Genomic DNA, 22,345 nt, shown 5'->3' with positions numbered 1-22,345 from the left:
GCAAGCGTTTTTCTGCTGTACCTGTTGAGTGTATTTCCCGGCCGTCGGTCCGGAACATGTCAAGCGCTGTACGTTCGAGATTGTGTCATTCCCCCTTATGCAAACTTAAGGAATAAGTTAGCTATATGTTTGCTGATTACGTTCACAGTATCACAAGATACTCAAAACGTACAATGTAATGGACAGCACGTGAGTCACATACGGGTGGATGCATGTGAGCAATGGAATGCTGGTCATTGAACATAATGGCCTCCCTGCTTAAACAGAGGCTGGCCGTGCACATGTGAAAAAATTGCTGGGATATTGCCCACGTATCACTTTACTTTAAAACGGGACCGTATCTCGTATGTTGTGTAGACTACATCCACTTTAGAATTATTTGTGAGATCTTCGTCTCGGAGCGTGAAAGGGCTTCATCAGGTCCGTATTTAACCTCGCTATAAATCTTTCATATTTAGCTGCTTGAGCGTTCTCTTAGTGGAACTATTTTGAACAAACGATAAGAAAAACAAACGACTGGTACGATCGGTTTTAATTAAAGATTTTATAATTTCGTCTTCTAGGCAGCCTATTATTGTTCCGTTTTGACAAAGCGAATTCCTGGCGTCGTTACACTTATGGCTGAATTGACACATAACTTATTTATCGAGAAATGTGAATGTCGAAGTGGCTGCAGCGATATTCCAGACTTTAGTCGCACGCTGATGTACCTGCCGCGATTAGAAAATTCGAGCTAAATATTCTGTGCTTTGCAGGGGTGCATTAGCTGCTTTAAGAATTTTTGTGTGCCAAAAAACTTCGCGTGAGTTTTTCTGCAACTTCCTTCGGCCAACCATCTCTCACCGGCCAAATGCGTTTACTTCGCCGTCGACGCCCTTTTGTGCGGATGCCCTGCGTTGCACCGTCAGACGTCGCCCCAATTTCGCAACACCTGAGCCCGGCGCGGCGTCACCGAAAATGGCGGCGCCACTTTTCACGCCCTTCGCCACCGACCGCGAGGCGAGTGCAACCCTTCCCACTTGCTGTGCTTCGCTGGCGTGTCGCGGGGCTAAAAACACGAGGCACGTGGCTTCACACTGCGTCAGAAAATGAAATGCACTTCTTTTACAGCGATCTTTATTTCACCTGGAATGCCACGAAAAGAACCTCGTACGTATCTGCAGAAACGTGCCGCTAGTTGAATGTCCATGCAGAATGGTTGTACGTCACCCGTGCTGTGCGAATGTGTCGTTGCTGTTATACGCACTGAAGTCACGCCTGCGCTCCACGGCACGCTATAGTGAAGGTTTGCGGAATAATTCCGACCACCAGCGGGAATTTAACTAGCGCCGAAACCTTGTACATACGGACGTTTCTGTTTTGCGCTTTCTTCGAAAAATAGCATAGGTAAAACAGAGCCGCTGCGACCGAAACACGCGAACTCGTGCGAATTCATTTCTGAAGAAAACTAGTGCGTAGAAACGGAGACAAGTGGAGACGCTGCTGCTTGGTTGGCACAGATCAGAGCCGCGAGGCAACGCCGCTTAAGCGCGGCGAGTGTTCAGGAGCGGAAAGGCTGCGGTCGCCACATCCCGCTCTCCTGCTACCCCCCGCCTCCCCATCGGCACGATCCCGGCGCAGCCTGTTTCATACTGCATCCTTAACCCCTTCGTCGGTGAAAAGTTGCGAGCGAGACAGCTCAACAATGTCGCCCGCGCACCGTAAGCATGGCGAATTCGGGTTTTTATGTGTACTTTGGGTGCCTGGTTACGGTGAGGAAACGTTTTACCCAACCATTTCGGGACAAAAACTGAGCTTAGCACGTGAAGTCACGGAAAGAAGGATGATAGGTGTAAGGAAACAAATGCATGGCTGAGGGAGCAAGCTCGTGCAGACGACGTGCTATGGCTCCAATTGAGCAGACGCTACGATCTCGGATCGACATATGGCGTTGAACACAGACAGCACGCGACCACCTCAGTTATACATTGGCAAACATGCCACGGGTTGAGAAGCTGAGACAGGCAGAGTACTCGGTGGAAGGATAGGACACGAGAGTTTTGGGTCAGACAATGAATTTGGATTCCTATGGGCGAGAGCGTCGTTGGAAATCTGTGGAATTTCCAAAAGGTACTACCTGCCCTCTGCATGCCTGAAACATTTCGTCTTCGTAAAGAGCTTCTACATCGCAAGAAAAACGAAGTGCTTTCTCGTCGTCCCCGCCGGCCTACGCGACGAAGTTTGGGAAGCCTGCCACATCGACCCATCTCCTGCGAACCTCGGCACAGCCCGTACGCTTCAAAATATAACAAAAAAAAATCATATGCACCCCTCCGTCTTACGATGACGATGGTTGAACGCGAAGCTTTCTCGTGATGGATTCTTTGGTTGGTCAACCCCACACTGCGAGTATGTGCTACTCTGGAGGTACGCAGCACTTTTCTAGAGTACCCACAGCAGCTCTAGGGGGGTGTGCACTCCGGGGGCCTAACGTTTGGGTTTGGGGTGTACGGAGTGAATCACTACCTGCTGCTTGGCGTACAGTGGGCAATTTTTTGAGTGGGTCCCGGTTCGAGTGTTAAACCCCAAGATCTGACGTTATGCCTAGCGTCATAAGCCTGAACATGGGAAGTTGGGCCTTATATCTTGTGGCTAACAGCCTTACGGCACGCAGAGCAACGCCATTGTTCTCGTGATGGATTCTTCGGTTGTCGTCTGAGTCTTCCAAACCGCTTCGACCATGACAAGATGGAGCGATCGGGTAGACGTCAGATGCATAACGCGAGGGACCCAGGTTCGATTTTTTCTTCCACTTCACCCACGATCGTTTATCATCATCGTCAGAGACAGTTGGCTCTCCTGCGGGGCGTATTGGCGTACAGCGGCATCAGTGAGGACATTAAAGCTTCGCCTTAAAACGAAGTACTATTGGCCACGCCTTACACCGCATGTCACGCATTACGCGGGGAACCTGCCGGGGTCCTGCAGCTTCTGCCATCGAGGACCTTCCAATTGATGGGACCAAACCCCTTGTCCCGTTACCTACGTCGACAACTAAGAACAGAGAGATCTTTGTAGCCACACACTACTGCGCGCGCTACTCAGAAACAGCCGCCTTTGCGAAGGCGTCGCCCAATACTTCGTACGTCAAGTTCAGCTGCGACGTGGAGCCCCTGAGGTGTTTATCACGGATCGTAAAATGGCCTTTGCAGCTGAGCTCATGCAACTTGCGATGCATCAACAGGGATCACAGGAAGACCACGCATACCACCCCCAAACAAATGGACTAACCGAAAGCCCGAATGTCGATGTTGAACACAATACGTGGAACGAAATCCTCCCTTATGTCACGTTCGCGTGCAATACAGGTATACCCAGGAATCTACGCGTATGACTGGCTTCGCGCTCGTCTACAAAAGTCAGCCGACTACGATGATTGACACCTTGCTGCCGAAGGTAGAAGACGATGACGACGTGCGGAGGCCAGCTCGGTCGCGCTCCTACAAAGGACCAGCAGCTGGAGAACGGCGGTCGTATACTCTCGCCGCCCGTTGTCATACCGGTCATGGACTGTCGCTCGGGATATTAATCCAACTGAACGACATGTTGAGCGACTTGCCTATGAGGTTGCTCCCGGCGGTGACGACAGGACATCAAGAGAGGTCTTTCATGTTGTTCGCCTTTCATTTTAGCATCGGGTCGATGCACTCCACACCTTGGGAGTTGTTCGCTTATGTTTTGAATTGCCAGCGCGTGGCGCTGCCCGGCCACACGATCCCGCATTTCAAGAGGTACGCCCGTCCAGCCTGTTTGTCGTTGAGCCGCACTCGGCAGTTCGGTTTCGTATCCTCCCGCTCGCCGCTCACCTCGACTGTTACGGGTCGACCGACAATGTTCTCGATCTGACGCGATGTGTGAGGAAGGGATTGCGCTTCAACATAAATCCACACAGGCACGCCCAATGCCACCCTATTTTAGTTCTTGGATATGTGACTATACCTTTGCCGCAGTACCGCATTCTCGCTGACTCATGCATGAGCTAATCATAACGTCGCCGCCGATTGTTAGTCTCTTACAGAGAAGCTCTACTTGGCTGCTCCGGAACGGCCGCATCATGAACGGCAGTCCGCAAACCAAGACGCTTTCCCGCAAAGCCAGGTTTCTTTCGAATGCTCTGTAGATCTCAATATGATGTAGGTATACTGCAAGCAGTCGCACTGCAAGTGACCGCCGAGACGACTGTCATTACGCTGAGTTTTGTTTACTTGCCACGATATTCGTTCACAGTGGAGCTGTAGACAGTTAGGAATTGTCGTCTGCTGTCAATGCATGGGCTTATAAGGGAGGAGAATGGTTACACAAAACGGCTGCAACTTGCACTTTACAGTGGCGATTCCGAAACAAAGTATATGAGGCCCAAGGAGGTTGTATAGAACTTCTGAAGTGGAGATGGTGCTCGAAAACTGACGCCGACGGCCGCCATCTTGCCGTGGGTAGAAAACTCGTTCTGCGGTAGCAGACGCATTGCATTCTTCGCATAATGTACTTGTTTTTGCGGTGGGTTACGTTATATTTTTGCTTCCGTTCTTTTTTGTTTTCTTTTGTTTTGTTTTGCAAGTTGATTCTCTCATGCGGCTACGTTCAAGCGCACAGAGCTTTTCTTGCGCGCGTTCATTTCGCCGCATGTGGTTTCGGTTATGCTCCCCTCTCCGTGTTTCTAGTTAAGCGCTTCGCAAGTCGCCCGTGCGTGCGCCGGGGGCGCACACATCTGGTAATTATTTGCATTCTTGGGCGCTAACTACTTAAATAAACAGACACAATGACATTTTTTTCTGCCCCATGTGTCGTTCTTCCGAGTTCTCTCTTGCCAAAGAGCAGAACTCGTGTTCGTTCGATCTTCGTTCGCGGATGGATGCACCAAAGGTGTAGAAAGCAGAAATGGCCTGCTCGTGCGTCGCGTTCGGCTGCGCTAATCGCGCGAAGAAGGCGTCGGAGATCACCTTTCATCTGCAAGTACTGAGGGTATCTGTTTGGTTTGGGTTTCGAGGGCATTACTAATATTATAACGTTATGAGTGCACATTTGCCCACCGTTTGTGCGTGATGTAAAGGGAAAATTTGCCGTAGCACCTGCCGTCCGCTTACTGAGCATACCGTACGCGCTTGTTTAGCTCGTAGTTGTGCTGGTCCTGTAGTCGCTTGGCTGCGCGAAATCACATGTTTGTAACTATGTGGGGCGCAAATTGTTTTTCCGCACTAATTTAAATGCAGAGTATTGCTAAGGCAGTTACCGCCAAAAATCAAGGCACTCTTGTTTAATACATTTCCTTTACATCCGGCCATACGTGAATACACTGACGTTTCTCGTTAGCGCTGTTTCGTAGAAGTCTTTGATGCACCGCAATGCTCTCCCGCGTTCTTCGTCCGCGTGATTTTGTTATCAATAGCACGCTGCTCGCGTCCGAACTTGCGCGCTCAACGAGGTTGTGAATGTGATTGAGTAACCTCCTGCGAGTACCGTAATTACCCGATTGTAACGCGCCCCCGATTCTAACGCGCACCCGATTTTCCTGGCAAAAAAACCGAAAAAACTTGCACTTCCGATTGTAACGCGCGCGGAACTTTTTCAGCAAGAAAAACGAATGCGAGAGAAACGGGTGATTTATTGCTCGAAGTAATCTCACTCATCTCACTCCTCGTCGCTCTCCGCCGACCACAACATTTCGTCCTTGGTGCCGTCAAGCGCGTTCGCGATGCCACACTTCATAATCGTTTGGATCGTGTCACACGCCTCGCACGCCCTTCCTGCGAACTTCTCCGGAGGCGCACGCTTCAGCCGACCACGAGTTTTAAACGCGTGAGAGCCGCTGCTGCCATTGCTTTTACCAAGCGCGCAAGTGGAACGATTTGACGATTTGTGTGAACGCGGATAGAAAATCCGAGGTGCCTATGCTTCCTGCGTTCGAAAAATTGTTGCTAAAGGCTTTGGCGTCATCTTGAGATGGCGATGGCGATGGGTGGGACGAAATTTCCGCTGTTTCGGCAGTTTCGGTTTCGTATCCGATTCTAACGCGCATGTGATTTTTCGACCTATTTTTCCGGAAAAAAGGTGCGCGTTAGAATCGGGTAATTACGGTAGTTTTCTTATCAATAGCACGCTACTATCGTGCCAACGTGCGCGGTTAATATTCGTGCATCCAATTAAGTAACCATCTGGATTTGAAAAATAAAGTCAATGGGAGTCCCATGCCTTCTGTAAAGTGCACGCGGAATAAAAAAACCTGCTTTAATGTGCTTCAGTGTGTGCCAAATCCATTTCGCAAAATACGATTGAAAAGCTGGAAATAGTCCCGCCGCGTTGGCTCAGTGGCTAATGCACTGTGCTGCTCATCCCTAGAACGCGGGTTCGACTCCCTGCCGTGGCAGCCGCTTTTCTGGTGAAGGCGAAAAGCGAAAACTACTGTGTGAACGAGATTTCGGTGCACGTTAAAGAATCCCCAGGTGGTCAAATTAATCCGGAGCCCTCCACTACGGCGCGCCTCATCGCCTGCGTTGCGTCAGCGCGTTAAACCCCACAATGAATCAATGAATCAACCAATCAATCAATCAAAAGCTCGTGCTTAATTTGGTCTTCGGCAAGGGTTTGCCAAAACTGGGCATGTTGTTTAAACCAGAAAACGTGCATTTGCACTACATATAAAGATTGCAATATCCTGATGGATATGATTCTTGCAGTACTGCTTAAAAACCATTCGAACCGCTACTGCATTATTATTTATTAATCATTAATGAATAAGCATTCATTAATCCTAGCCACGCCGCTAAAAGAAACAAGCGTCAAATAATCGCGCTTTCGCGTGTCCCGCACTTCCAGCGTGAAATCACGGCTAATAGTAACCTTATAACGCGGATTTGTTGCCATGGCGCGCAACATCAGATAATTTTAATGTTAAGGGGGCGGTCTATAGGCTTAGCTATACCGAATAAACGTTTATTGAAATAAAATCAGGGGTGGTGCCTTTAGCATAGCGCTGCGCGTTTTCCCGCATCGACAGCTCTATTGACCACCGTAAGATATACACAGGCGAACTCGCTGCTTGAACCATATCTTACGTCAAAACCTTACGCGTAAGGCAAAATTCAGTCTGCCCTCAAATATCGTAATCGATATACTAGCTTACCATCGTTTTCTCCCTTGTAAAGCCAAAAAAAAACGCGACCGCACTTCAGCGTCCCTGCCGGCGCAGCGCCTTTTCTACCCACGGCAATATGGCCGCCGACCGGTTCGCCCGGCTTCACCTCCCCGCGTTGCCCGCTATGGGCGGCCTCCACTCCAGAAGTTTTATACAACCTCCTTGATGAGGCCAGACTGCTCAAATGATCACATAACCATGGCGGAGTTTAATCTCAGCTAGCACGCATCATGCGTAGCCATCAATCGCAGTTTTATTGCCAATAACACACACCGACACTTCTAAGCGATTCCAGCTGCATCAATCATTAAACGTACAGTTTGTCTCCTAGGGTAAAACTGTAGTCCTTCCAAGTTTCGTTAGGCTTATAACTTAAAAGAACGCTAAATAACAAATTTCAAACAATCGTTTTTTTTTCTTGCGCTCTTTTCGACTGCACTCCCGTCAATTAAGCTCCGTGTATGGAACTCGTCTGGTTCACTGTCCAATCGTGTTAACTCCATGGATTGAGGGAATGTTTTTTTCTCGAGCACAAGTTCTCTCAATAAATCGTCATTATTTTCTTGTCCGCGTCACCGTCTTTCCCAACAACACTACACCACGAACCACCCCGATTTCACGACGAGCACAAAGCGAACTTTGTTTACTACACGGCTTGTCATTAACAGTATCTTTCAGAGCAGGTTGAGCCGTCTAAGTTTGTACCTGAGCGTCTAACTATAGTCGCTGTTGAAAATATGGTTCACACACAAAAGACGTTCACAACATCAGGAGCATTCACACGAGCACACGCCCAATCACAGACGACAACTAACTGATGAAAAAAGCTGCCAGTCGAGAGAAAATGTAATGAGACATAACTCACACCACTTAAGCAAATGTCGTTAGATGAAGTCCACCTCGAGAGTAACTCAGTTCTTCCTAAAGATGTGTTATCCTACTCCGTGTTGGGTGAGAAAAGAAACCAGGTTCATTCATCCATGTACGCATACACCGAAAGAGAAAACTTGACTACCGCAGAGCGCAGCATGGGAGATCAACGAATAAGCAAAAATAAGGAACAAAGTAAACAAAATTGCTGCTGCTGCGTGAGATTCTATTTTCAGTTCATTCACTGAATCTAAGCAAGCTTTTGAATGCAATTTCATGCCTTTCTATGGCACTGGGTCAATTTCTTACGCACATAACGCGCGCGAACACGCAGGCACTACGGACGGGATTCTGCCACTGGGAAATGCCGAGCAGTTTCGTACTCGGCCATTGCACACTGCTGGGCTTCGTCTAGACTACGCAGAACGTTCAGCAGAGTGCGTCGGCAGGTTAACCACACACTGCTTCATCGGTTCTTGAAGCCGGCGGACGTGGCAAAGTGTCGCACACAACGTTGGCGTTCGGAGGTCCGGGGGAGAATGAACGCGCGTGTGCACGAGAGTTTCACACCTAAGAAATGGGAGAAGAGACGTGTTCCGAATCGCTTGGCGACGACAACTGCTTGAGTGAGCTGCAGCTGCGTCTCAGCGCAGAGGACAGCGAAGGTGACGGGTTTCTCGTGGGCGGCAGGGAGGACCGCTCCTCGCTGACCTCGAGGCCGCTGCGACGCCCCTGATGACGCAGCTCGTGAGCGGCCACGTCGGGCCAGGACGCCGGCGGCTCGTGCGCTGCCCCGCCGCCCTCGTTCGCGACCGCAGCAGTCGCTCCGCAGTCGCCGCAGGACGACGGCTGCTCCTCGCTCGAGCCGCCGGCGCCGTCCGGGCCGAGTTTCCCGGAGTTCAGGCCTTCCGGCAGGTCGTGCGCCGAACTGACCAGGCTGTGCACTTGGGCCACAGGCGCCGCTCCACCAACGCTCTCGCCGATTTTGTGAGCGTACGGGGATAGCGGTGACGGCGGTGCGTCCAGGATGTCGTCGGCTTTCTTCCGGCCAAGCACCTTGAAGATCTCCTCGTCTTTAAACCTGCGCGCACGCATATTTGGCAACAGAGACAACAAAAACAAGCAGGTAGGTTTGCTTTGCGTTGGTTCACGAGGAAACAAGAACCAGCAGCAACACTGCTCGCGGGCACGTACCCCAAGCAAATCATTAGTGTTCCATTCGTTACTTTACATGGCAGGATGGAGTTGCTACGCGCTGATGGACTCACTCCACGCCTGCTAATATAAGTGTAGCCTACGGCCATATGTACAAACGAGATCTTCGTTAGGTACGTTTGTTGCGGATCGGCGTTGTTTAAAGGGGCGATGCTGACAAAATAAAACCTCATTTTATTCGAAAGCTTTCGTGTTTTATAGTGCCCCCAGCGCATGCATGCCCTGCAGCAAATGATGCCCTATTCACTGAGAAAATTAATCATTAAGTTAAAAATTTGTTTCTCTCGCCAAATCATGTGTTTTCATGACGTCTGCAATGAAGTCATGACGGCGCGTATTCAAACGAATTTCCACTGCGTCATTTGGCTCTGCCACGGCCACACTGGAGGAGCGGCGAGCGCGCACTTTCATACGGCCTGCGCACCCAAGAAGGAAACGATACAGCCTATTCTTGACAGAGCGAGGGCGCTGCGAATCTACCCTCTACATCCAGCCCTCCTTTTTCTCAGTCGACGCATCGCCTCTGGCCGAGTGAGCCTTGCCGCGCGTGTTTTGGATGTGCCGCGGAATATCACCGGTACCAATGTATACCTTCGCTGCTGTATCTCACCGAAAAAAGAAGACTCGTTGTGGGCTTCAGTTGCATGATTAAGAGCTTTAGCTGTGTGTTTTTGACAGTGCGCTCCGCTGCAGGCGGTCCGCTCAGCCCGACCGGAGCGCGAGTAGCAGAAACACTTTAGCTAAGCGATAACCGTTCCCTCTACGGGATTTCCCTCTACGGGAAATCATTCACGTCACCGGTCGTGCCCCGTGCGTGTGCAAACGAAGAAATCACCCGAAAGGAAAAATAAGAACTGATATTTCAATCACGGAAAATGCCGTGTTTATTGCCTGTCTCACCATTTTCATATAATACAGTCGTTGATAAGATATGAAGGCCTTGCACATTTTTTATGTGCCCCGCTTAAAATGTTCGTTTCAAATGTTTGATTCTGCTCTTCCGATGTCTTCGGCTCTTCCGATAATGTTAGGCTGTTTGACCCTATTAAACCGAAAAATCATAACGGGGAAGGAATCGCCTATTTTAAGGACGCCCATTTAAGTTAACACGGACACGTATCACCTGTATAGCCACGCCAGCGCTAGGGCAGCGGCAAATGTGCGCGCGCTGCTCCTGTACCTCGCCCGTACTGTAGGTCAACTAGCGAGGGTTACGGCCCCTAGGGACCTTAGCGAGGGTTGGGCCGCAGCGCAACGAACTAGCGGCGATGAACGACGCAGGCCGTATGAAAAATGCGCGCCCGCCGCTCCTCCAGCCCGGCCGTGGCTCTGCAGCCTTGCTTGCCGTCAAACCTCCCAGATGGCGCTAGCATACTCAGCCACGGACCGTTGGTTAGCCGATTGGTGATAATTCTCTCATAGAGTTTTCCTACGCATGACGTAAGAGAAATAGGTCTAAGGTTTTCAATTGTAGGCGGCTTGCCTGGTTTGGGAGTCGCCATTCTGCTGGTACAGTGCCCGGTTTCCAAAGTTCTTCATTTAAACTCACACACCGCACACCTGACGATCACGCTTATCACACCCCCCTCCCCGAAAAATATGGAGAAAGACTCGCTTATTAGGCAGAAAAAAGTACCTTTCCTACTCCACACAAGGAATTAAATGCCATAGAAGCTCAAATCCTGAGGCAAATACAAACAAACACGTACCCACATAAATCACGACTGGCAACAATGTTCCCAAATTCCTTCCAAGAAACGTACACAAAATGCGGAGAGATAGCCACGCTATTTCACGCAACCTGGGCGTGCCCGCGCATCTGGCCCCAGGAAAACAATAGTATACAGATTAATCCTATCGATACATGGGAGGCAGCCCTTACCAGCTCATCTCTCGAAGATCAGCTACGTCTGATCCAGAGAGCCAAGATGGGAGCCGTTGCATCTGGAGCCCTGGACATCGGGTCCCACCCATGAACTCCCTCTCAAATTTTCACCCCCGTCCCCTTCCCCTTTCTACTCACAATAAAAGTTCTACTACTACTACTACTATACTACTACGGACCGTTGTCCACCGTAGCTTTGTTTTTGACCGTATTTGCACGTGGCTTGTTTTTGGTACGGTAGAAAGCAATCATTTCGTCAAACATGGGGTATGCTTGACAAACAGGGTCACGTAAGACACTGTCGCTTACGCCAATCGGCCAGTGTCGTGTAAGACAACCCCAAAGCGGCCGACTGCTGTGCAGCTAAAACAAGCATAGTGCGTCCAGTACCAACAGCAGCGCGCATCGGTACTTCTATGTTTACATGTATTTTCTTAACTTGCGTTGTTTCCCGCGGCCCTTACGATGTAAAATGGATATGTTTTTCGGCGACATTTGCAGCGAAACGCGCAGATACGCGGCCATTTTATTAGTGAGTAGCACACTACTTTAGTCACTTGGGGTTCTGGGGGTTTTATCGTCCGCGCTTCTTGCGCTGCTTGTATTTTTTTTCTGGCGAAAAAAAAAAAAAAAAACTGGCCACGTATAGGCAGAACCTTTAAACTACCTTCGATGGCACGGTTTGTAAATGTGATACCAACACTGCTAGTGCACAGGACGACTTGGGCAGATATCAGGCGACGTAAACAGAAAATACTCTTCCGTAATAACATTTACGTCCTACCGGTTTTGACTAAAATGAATGAGAAGGACAGGTAAAAAACGCGCAAAGAGACGATATACAAGCAGAAGAGCATGCACGCTGTGTGTGGTCGTCCTCCCTTTGTTTTGTCCGGTTGCACGCGCTGTTTGTGCGCGTATCGATTGCAAACCACCTGGCGCGGCATTCCCATTTGTCAAGAACAAGAAGTAAGAAAAGAGTGCTTAGCTCTATCGTGACTGGCGCCAATCGCAACAGAAACAGAACAAGGATTCCCCGTGTGGGGTGGAAACGGCGTTGAGGAGGGACAAGACAAAATCAAAAGAAGGAAAACACTCTGCACAGCGCTGTCGCATGCTGCGCCAAACACACCAAAACAGGCTAAAGGAGCTGTCTGGCGCAATGACAGCCTGCGAAGAAAGCGCGACGAATGCTACGCAGTATGCGAAAATTCTCCAAGAGAGTTTTGGCCCCAGTTTGTCTTCATTGTGCTGGTACGGTCTTGTCAAAGAGGCGTTTGCCTCGTGCGTAACACTCTGCGCATTATTTTGCAAGCTACGCTGGCTTGCTACCCTCCAGGTAGAAGCAAGCCAGCTGCGCTCGCAGCACAGAGCTCAGTGGTGTGCTACGCTTAGTTGTTCTATACACTTTCACTGGTCTGCGCCTTTGCGGAAAAGCGGGTAGACCCCCAAGTTACCCATTTTTTCACAACACCCGCCTTGTTTCATCTAAGCAACTGAACGTGGCTCACATCTTCCCTCCATTGTTGGAAATTATTGAGCAAGGAGATAAAAAAGACTGGCTTACCCATGGTTGTTTCCACTGGCAGCGTAAACAGAAGAAACGTATTTGTACTGTTTCTACTGGTTTTTTTTTATGCGAGGAGCAACCAAGTCGGCGCCTTGTATATTTCATGCATGTAGGTTTATGTAGAATGCGTTTACACCGACCTGCATAGCATAGCGCGCACGCAAAGGCACGTTGCGCTGATGTTTGCCTCATATCCTGCTGGTTCGGGGTGTCGTTCCTATACGCCACGCTCATCATGGCCTATGTTTGTAGCATTCCATTTACGTAAGTGTCGGCGCACTGCCCGAGATACCAACAGCCGGGACTATCCCGAGTCAACCACGGGTGCTTGCCCACACAAAGAAGGCATCTAGGGTGACGTCGTGATGGCCGAGACGAACGGGCAGTTTAAGTGGCGCATATTAGACACTAAATCTGGCGGCACTAGAGCAGACGAAAAGACGCCAGTCGCTTACATTGCAGCCGACCAATCGGACTGCAGATAATAAAAAAATGGCCGGGAGGAACCGATGCATTCATTACGGCCGTCTTTATTTACGCCACGTCTCAGTGTCAGCCCCATAGACCGTCGGCACGGCACGCTGCAGGAAGTGGGTGATAACTGGTCGATAATTCGCAACTCCTTTCAACAGATTCCCTAGCGTGCGCTACAGACTACAGACAGCTTCATTAGGAAAAGTGCCTCGCTCAGAGTGACCTCTGTACACTGCAGGGTGCCTATACGCGGCGAACCGTGCCGCAAAGCACTTAGAGAACTAGTTCGAGCACTAAAAGGTGCCACCATAGAAGACTCTTTGCGACGCTCTGGGAATACATCACCGAAAAATAGCAGCGCATCAGTGCTCACCGATAGCCTTTATTCGAAGGATGCAAGACAACGTAATGCAAGGCCCGCCTAGCTTCTAAATTCTGAGTGCGCAATCTCGGTCAAACAGGGGCGTGAGGAGCCGGTGTAAATAAGGCGCGTCTCTCCGACATACGCGCTTCTATCGGCATCTCTTGCGGGCGCCCGCGGTGTCTGCGGCAAGCGCGGCATGCGCGGCGCAAATTGGGACAACTGCGCACGGCGTTGCGCGAAGCCGGGTACTCACTCGTCCTCCTGCAGCGGATCGGGCAGAGCTTTGTTGAAGCCTTGCTTGCCCGTCAGCCAGTACGTCGGCTGCCGACCTCGACCCTAAGAGCCGACAAAGAAGGGCGAGCGACGATCTCAAACAGCGATCTCTGCTTTTCTTGTCATGCCAGTAGCGTGACTAGCAGACAACCGACCGCAGCAATAAAAATACGCGCTTAAGAGCGCTGACGTTGTCAGACAGCACTATAGAGAGTTATAGCAAAGCAAACAGCCGGTGCCGGTACGACACCCGGCACATCTGCGCATGCGCACAACCAGTTTTTCCGGCACTGCGCACGGCCAGTAGCTCTGGTCGCCTACCGGGCACCGCACCGTGAACAATTCTCCGCTCTGCTATAACTCTCCATTGACGGCGAACCCAACCAATTGTTTCAAGAGGTGAAAACATTAATAAGGAACGGCCCCTGCACTTGCAGCCACCACAGTCCTGGGCGACTACATTAACAGCCTGCCTACAAGGATGCCTGCCTTGCTACCTCGCAGGCCTCACATGCTCCGCGGCCACGGAGCCCTCTCCTACGTACAAATCGTACAAACTCCGAAACGCGCTCCCCTTCACGGCATAAGACCGCTCCCGTGTACCGCTGACCGAGACATCATTTTCCGGGCATTCCCGTCGAGGGTGCACGACTTCGCCGTACTCCAACCCGTCCCTCCTTGCTTTTCTGCGCCACTGCCGACTCAGCCGCACTCCCCTCCCGCCCTCCTCCTTTCCCGTCTCCCACAAATTACGACGCCTGCACTTGAGACGCTGACTGCAAACACGAACTTGCTTCAACGCCCCGATTCTACGCATATCTCTCCAACCTAGCGCCTCTACAACTTCCCTCATGCCTGCCTCCCCGCACCACCTTCGTGCGCGTTCGTGCGAAATGACCAGCTCGCGGCGTGGAGATCTTTCTGGCCCGAGCAGCGGACGCAACAGCTCGCCGCGTTCTGTACTTACTACTAAGTACCTTGTTCCCCTCGCATTTTCCTTGCGCACGAGCCAATACACGTTCACTCGGGTCAAAAATATTGCCACAACAAAAGTCAGATGCAGTGATACGTGTCAACATAATGCGCACGCCGAGAATAAAATTCAAGTTGAGGATACATTCAGACAGCCACTCGCCGCCCGAAATGCTTTCAAGCTCGCAGTCTTCTTGCTTCCCACCAGGGAGACCTCAACCCGTGTCTGCATTTTGATCCAGGTAGCGCGAAACCGGTCACGGAACAAGCGATCCCGGAACAAATGGCCCCGCAACGAATGGTTCCGGAACTAATGGCTCCGGAATGAACTGTACCAACTCCAAAGGAGGAAAAAATGGTTCCACCATTGTACAGCACCTATGAACGCATGTACGCGGGAAGGAGAGGCGGGTCAATGCATTTATGTTATTTGTGCCCAATATAATCTGTATTTAATCGTGCATAGTGTATTCGCTAAGACCGAATTTACTTGAGATGAAAACTGTATATTTACCGCCCATTTTTTATACGCGTGTATATCCGATCGTACGTCCATGGGTCGACTTCAATTTTTTTCGTTATTCCGATTGCCATGCAAAGCAGGGGTGGACACTTCAACCGAATTTTATAAGCATCTGCGTACATTTGCAGTCCCCGCTCAGGGCTTAAAGTAAATACAATAGGGAGTTTCAGCGACCGTGTGTTTCGTGCGTTCCGTATGTACCGTGCTTAGCGGGGCCCGACTGCAGCGCCTGCGGGCGGCGCAGGCGAGGCGGTCCGTGAGCAGAACTAGGCCATCCTGCCGGAACGAATGCGCAAGTGCCCAGTGGGGTCCCGGTGCGTGTGGAACGCACGGAACGTACGTAACACTCCGTATGCTAAAACTCTAATGTCGGGTTGCCGAAATTTTCTCAATGATTGCAGCTTACTAAGAAACCGGAGAAACACAGCTGTGGTGTAAATTAAGCTGCCTGACTTGCAACGCTCGCACTGATATAAACATTTATCAATACTTTAAAAGTCACGGACTCCCGCTTGGACTCCGGATTAATTTTGAGCACCTGGGGATCTTTAACGTGCGCGCCGAAATCTCGTACACACGGGCGTTTTTGCTTTTCGCCTCCATCAGAAAAGCGGCCGCCGCGGCCGGCAATCGAACCCCCGACCTCGTGCTCAGCAGTGCAACGCCTTTGCCCCTGAGCCACCGCGGCGGGTCACAACAAGAACTCCGGGCACAGCATTAGAGGAGGAGAACAAGAACGGTGACCAAACCTTGAGCACGATCTCGCCTCTGTACTTGACGGCATAGCCTCCAGCTTGGCGTAGCTTCCGCTCCGTCGTTCTGCTGATGTGGATCCGGTACGCTGGGCGGTTAAGCAGAGAAGTGGTTTAAGACTCCGGCGCAACGCTGTGTCGCTGTCACTCAAGTGCGGTGCGCCGCCGCCGCCTACCTCGGCCCGTGGACTCCATTCTGGACGCCGTGTTCACCGTATCCCCGAAGAGGCAGTACCGTGGCATGGTGAGTCCCACCACCCCGGCCACCACCATTCCTGCAGCCACAAGGCAACAGATTATGCCGCACTTTCGAGTGGAGTCATTGTACTCCCGCCGCGAAACCCAATTGTTCTATTCCTAAGATACACGACAGTTGTTTTCAAATTGGCTCGTAAGAGCGCACCAGAATATTCTATTCTTTTGAAGAAATTCCAGGTTTCCCGAAATTCTAGGGGGGAAACTTGTCCGCGTGGGCGCCCACTAAGAGGTGCTTGCATCTGAATAGATTGGTGATGTCATGAGTAGAACATTTTTGGTTCGTTAATTTTCCCGACTGATTCTGTCTGCTACGTTTCTGGCTGCGTCGGTGAGGATTGGGGCAGCAAGCAGTCAGCTTCCTCGGTGACACCGAGGCGGCCAGGAGACGCTGAAAAGGAGCCGCTTCCGGCTGCCATTATGCAGCAGCGTATGCGGCGGCCAAAAGAAGCGGACATCGAGCGGGGTACTTTTCCGCCCTCCCCCAACGTCTCTGGCTATCGAGTGAGGGACAGGACAAAACCTTTAGGGACCATAGCTCCGTCCGGGCTCATGTAAGGGCACGCGTACCGGTGTGCAGGCCGATGCGGAGCATGAGCGGCACGTTGGGCATGTGCCGTATGCGGAAGCGGCCGCACTGGTGCAGCAGGTCGAGCGCCATGGTGGCCACCTGCTCGGCGTGGTCACGGGTGCGCTCGGGCAGGCCGCCCACCACCATGTAGGCGTCGCCGATCGTCTCCACCTGCGTGCGGGGAAATTCGCCTCTGCACGAGCGCTGATCACTGCGCGTCGAACAAAGTGAGCGGTTTTCTATTTTAGAAGTACTCCACGCCGCCCATGCTTGAAGGTGCACTGCTAAAAGGACTATAGACAAGAGTGCTCACACCTGCAGAGGGAAAGTGCAGGCGAGCAGTTGCTTCCCGCTTGCCGGCTATGGGGGCCAGGTGCAAAAAGGGCTGGACTTGAATGCAAAATATCAGGATATACCTGTGCAGGCACGTGTGGATTCCTGTTTAGCCTTTTCCTATTGCCGGACGGTACGTACCGTCCCTCTTTATCGCCTTGGAGTCAAGCACACACTGTGTCAGTGTACTTTCATCAAGCGCAGGCTTTCAGAGAACGATGCTACTTGACTGCTGTTGTTTTACTAAACAGCACGTTTCGCGTGACCCGCATGGCTGGCGGCTCTTTGGGCGCGCATTGTTCGGGCACGTACCTTGTAGACGTTGTAGTGATTGATGGTGGAATCGAAGGCAGTGTAGAGGTCGTTCAGGAGGTCCACGATCTCCATGGGTTCGCTGTAGGCAGATATTGTCGTGAAGCCGACGATGTCGCTGAAGTAGACGGTCACTTCCTCGAACTTTTCCGGAGCGACGGGCAGGCCGGCCTTGAGGGTCTCCGCCACGGAGCTGCGCACGGGAGACGCGACGGCGAGTGAGGCGCTACAAAAGAAAGAGTCCGCACCGCCTGAAGAAAGGTGGGATGCCTAATGAAATGGCGCAGTTGCCTGGCAGCGGCAGGCGGAAAGTCGGTAATGTCCCAAATAGGGTAAAAGGTTTCACTACTCGGTATGTACCACTTACAAAAAAAAAAAGACAACAGAAAATAAGACCAGCCGGACTACGACCTTACCACTCGATTTAAAGATGTTGAATTGAATTGAAAGAACCTTTATTTCTCGTCTGAGCGTGGGGAGACTGGGGCTTAAGGCACAGACGACCTGACGGTGGTCCTCAGCCCCCTACACACTGTGGCAACAGCATTGCGACGTCAGCAAACAATTAACAGAACGTATATAACAGCCCACCTGTCTAAGTATACAATCGAAGAGAAGCAATCGCCATGGAAAATGGGGGAACAAGAAAAAAAAAAAAAACGACAGAGCAACCAGAAAGAGACTATTAAAAATGAGGTAAGCACAAAAAAAAAACAAAGAATCACAGCACAAATGTTTAGGGCACTTTGAGTCATCGAAAAAATAAATAAAAATGAGTACACATACTATATATACATATAAACAAATGTATATACAGTTCGACACAGAAAAAAAAAATGCGCTCAAATACTAACTGCAAGACAAAGAACGGAAATATGAAAAAAAAAGAAGTAGGTCTCTCGAAAAGTACCTTTTTGCAATCAGAGCCAGGTGCAGAAAACCTCCTGCTTATGAATACACGGTAATAAAAAGCACACGAAAAATGCTCATCAATCTCGGAGAAAGAGATATTTTCTCATGATCAAACGCGACCTCATGAGATTTCTCAAATCATGACAGTCAGGGAAAAGAGAAAGTTAAGCATGGCAAAAATACAAGTGCCTAAGAATTTCGGTAGGTTCTTTCCTTATACGTCAAGTTCATCAGTTAATGTAGTATGAAAAGAAAGATACATAATAGCTGAAGACAAAAACAAATGTTACATAGCGGCGTGGTCCACTCCATTGACCAAGATGTGCGGGACGCGCGACCTGGCCCCGGGCGCGTGTTTCCGAACGCCTCGCTGTACTGAGCACCCCCGTGACATGTGTGATGTCAATGCGCGCGCTATTCTTTTGAGAGCCTGCTACAACGAGCCCATCGTTCGAGCTCTGTAGCCTCGATGTAGGGTACTGAGTATTGGTGCTGACGGCTTCGGTTCGAGCCCCTTTTTCATTGCTTAATTTCATTTTCTATATTAAATTTCTGTCTCTAAACTCGAATCTTCGCGTTGATTTTGTTAATAATGGTGATTTGGTACGTTTTAGGTCGCTTTAGGTTTGGGGGCATCCAATGACCACGTTGAATTACCGTTCTCCATCGCGCGAACAGACATGTCACGTGGGTGCTCTGTGCAACGAAGCGCTTGGAAATACGCGGCCCGGGCTCGCCGACGGCCGAATACTAAATAATGTTAATAGATCGCTCATCATTCTTAACCATGGTTACTGTCATCTGCCCTGCCGCAACGTGACAATATATTCTCGTGGACAAAAACAACTTAAAATGACAAAAATTTAAGCATTGCGTAAGTACATTTGCTTCCGCACAGAAAGCATTGAAAAGTGTGCCTATTCATTCTTAGTGCTAAAATCATTATTCTTCCGAAATGACGTGTCTCATTAGAAAAGAAAGCGGTTATTTTTTTGTACTCAGACGACGAAAAGAAAAGCCACAAAATAGCAACTCTCGCTCCGTGGTGAGATATGCTTGCGGCAGCTCGGTAACATTCATGGCCGCGCGGAGTTTGGGCGATATATTTATGCTCGAAAGGAAATGAAAACTATATCCCTCTTACTTCTGTTTAGTTTTATCGAGCTGGCTTTAATGGGTGCTTAGACGCTTCCCGAGCCGATCCATCGTTCGATAAAATAATCATCCGCGGACGTGCAATTTCAGCCGCCGAGGCAATGCGGCGCCAATTATTCATGAGCTGAAGGGCGAATGTTCTTTGGGCGTCGAGAAGGAATCGTCACTGCCAAGTTTCTTTTCCAGGATGTTTTTTTAGCAGCTTTATGCAAGGCCCGTTAGCAAAATCGAAGCCGGAATCTGCCAGAGCCGTTGGCGAGCCTTCTCTCGGCCGCCGCGAGCGACCAGAGCGAGATGTGACGTGCGCCAAGTACCTGGGCAGCATTCTGTTGAGCAGCTGCTCCGTCTTCTTCTTCTCCTCGTCCAGCTGCACCGTCCGCTCCCTGATGAGGTCTTCGAGGTTGTTGGAGTACTTTTCCAGCATTTGAAACATCGTCTCGACCATGTTCGATTTGCTGCAATAGTGGCGAAGGGCCAAGATGAATGGACGAATAAATTCACTTCGTAAGGATGGCGCTATGGCCCACGGGGGAAGGGGTGGGGAAAAAAAGGGAAGATGGCCCTTTCAAGCCCTTCCGACGAGCTTTCGCCCATGTCGTCAGCAGCGTGCCACATCCAACTTGGTTCTTTGTGTAGACCGATTCGTTGAGGCGCCGGACTCGCCAAGGCTTAAAAAATCACAACAGTTAAAATTAAAAAAAAAAAAAATGGCGCGGGTTTAACTCCTCTAAGCCTTCTTTTCACGACCGAAAGCAAAGACTATGCTCGAAGTGTTTCGTGAAGGTTCGCCTTTGCTTGAGATTTCACAGCCTGCCGTGTAGCTGCATAGAGAAAGAAAAGAAAAATATATTTCTCTCTCTACGGCTATATCTACTGGATGCCTTTCGTTTGCACCGGAGAGCATGCACAGACAGGTGAGGGACCAAGCGACGGCGAATCAGCCGTTAATCCCTCGCCCAGTGACGTGGTCCTCTTGCGCTGAGCTACGAAGGTCGGCGAGTGCCGAGCGCGGCCCGCCTTACCGTCCGTGGTAGAGCGACTTGAAGCGATCCACGATGACGTCGAAGTCGGGTCGCATGTCCGGGTACTCGGCCCAACACTGGCGCATGATGTGCAGCGCTTCAGGAGGGCCGGTCTGCTTCGACACCGATGGCCTGATGAGAGGCGGGGGGTGCTTCAGTTTCTCGATGATTTCTAAAGATAACAACAACAAAAAAAAAAAAAAAACAAACAGAAACGGTCACTTTCTGGGCAAATGGGCTATAGTGCTAAACGTGCAGGCGTTTCCGCGTTCACTTACGTTAGCGATGTGCCATTTCTCCCCCTTTCTTCTCATTATAGTCGTATATGTCAATGACTCGAATTCAGACCCTTTTATTGTTAATAAAGGTGTACCCCAAGGCTCCATCTTAGGCCCCTTGTTATTCTTAGTTTTTATTAATGATCTCCCTTCTTGCCTTCATCACTCCAGTTGCTTTCTCTATGCAGATGATACCACTATTGTGTCATCCCATCGTAATCAGCATACTTTGATGTACAATTTGCAGAATGACCTGTTAGCCATCCAACAATGGTGCTTTTGTAACCGGCTCGTTATTAATGTTAAGAAAACTGTTTTTGTTCCGTTTCACTCCCCTCTAAAACACCTATTTCCCGTCCCTAATTTATACATCAACGCAGATTGAATTCCGTCTACTGATCGCGTGTGTTTTCTTGGTATTATTGTGGATAGCCATCTCAAATTTCATTACCATGTAAATTCAATTTGTACAAAGGTTTCATATGGAATACGTGCCCTGCTCAGGGCTCGATCCTACTTTGATATAAAAACATTAGTAACTTTGTATTTTGCTTTTATTCATAGCCATTTGAATTATTGTATATCGTCTTGGGGCAGCGCATATTGTAATCATCTCTGGCCTCTTCAAAAACTCCAAAAACAAGCTTTAAGAATCATTACTTTTTCTTCCCGTCTATCTTCTTCTACTCCTCTGTTCATTGTTGAACTTGCGATTTTGCCCCTTCCATGTCTTTACCAGCTAAATATTGGCACTTTGTTCTTCAAAGTATTGCGTTGTGGACTCCTGATATCTATTTTCCCTCCTAGCACTATCTCTAACCCAAACTCTACTCGGTTCTCCTCTCGCAACAACTTTCTACTTCCCAAAGTAAGAACTAACTTCGGTAAACAAACTATTCAGTTCTCTTGCTTGCACTTGTGGAATTCCTTAAACCAGGACATTAAATCTTCTCATTCTGTCTTACCCTTCAAAAAAAAAAACTGAAACTCTACCTATTGTCTTCATTACAGTGATGTGACGCGTCTTATTGTAGTTTTCTTCCTATTGTCAAAGCTGATTTTTTGAATATTTGTTCAGTACTCTTTTCTATTATGTTTACTAGTGTTGTCATTGTAATTTTATAGTCATTTTGTTAATTTGTATAGGAGGTCCCGCTTGCGGTTTTTATAACCATGGGACCTCCTCCTGTATATACTGTGTACCCATATCATGTTTGTTTAATAAAACTTATTTTCAATTCAATTCAATTCAATTCAATTCCCTTCCCTCGCCTTTCCCCTCCCTTCTCTTCTGCCAGCTAGAACACGGTTGGTTGGGCTAAACGACACAAGTTTAACAGGCTTTAAAATAACGTAACAAAATGTTGGTTAAAGGGGCCCTGCAGCACTTACCCCCGACCACTCGGGATGTATTTTGGGGTAAAGTATATGCACCAGC

General features: G+C 49.7%; 2 protein-coding genes across 2 annotated transcripts in view; one reads left to right on the top strand and one right to left on the bottom strand.

Annotated features, from left to right (window-relative positions):
- The window catches only part of C12.1 (spliceosome-associated protein CWC15), a 385,811-nt gene that overhangs the window by 89,965 nt on the left and 273,501 nt on the right, over positions 1 to 22,345 (top strand). The window lies entirely within an intron of this gene.
- Positions 7,059 to 22,345, bottom strand: part of LOC144170808 (retinal guanylyl cyclase 1) — a 220,827-nt gene continuing 205,540 nt past the window's right edge. Inside the window, exons 12-20 of the mRNA XM_077700820.1 lie at positions 20,630 to 20,801; positions 19,922 to 20,062; positions 17,541 to 17,733; positions 16,895 to 17,066; positions 16,246 to 16,344; positions 16,067 to 16,158; positions 13,803 to 13,885; positions 12,709 to 12,723; positions 7,059 to 9,122 (exon numbers count right to left, since the gene is read on the bottom strand). Coding sequence (XP_077556946.1) covers positions 8,612 to 9,122; positions 12,709 to 12,723; positions 13,803 to 13,885; positions 16,067 to 16,158; positions 16,246 to 16,344; positions 16,895 to 17,066; positions 17,541 to 17,733; positions 19,922 to 20,062; positions 20,630 to 20,801 — 1,478 coding nt within the window. The 3' untranslated portion in view covers positions 7,059 to 8,611. The remainder of the gene's footprint in view (positions 9,123 to 12,708; positions 12,724 to 13,802; positions 13,886 to 16,066; positions 16,159 to 16,245; positions 16,345 to 16,894; positions 17,067 to 17,540; positions 17,734 to 19,921; positions 20,063 to 20,629; positions 20,802 to 22,345) is intronic.

The sequence above is a fragment of the Haemaphysalis longicornis genome, unplaced genomic scaffold (assembly GCF_048455015.1).
Source record: "Haemaphysalis longicornis isolate Haplotype H1 unplaced genomic scaffold, Haemaphysalis longicornis Haplotype H1 scaffold_2, whole genome shotgun sequence".
NCBI classification, from domain to species: domain Eukaryota; kingdom Metazoa; phylum Arthropoda; class Arachnida; order Ixodida; family Ixodidae; genus Haemaphysalis; species Haemaphysalis longicornis.
Note: the sequence above shows the minus strand (reverse complement) of the source record. Positions and strands in the feature narration are given on the sequence as shown.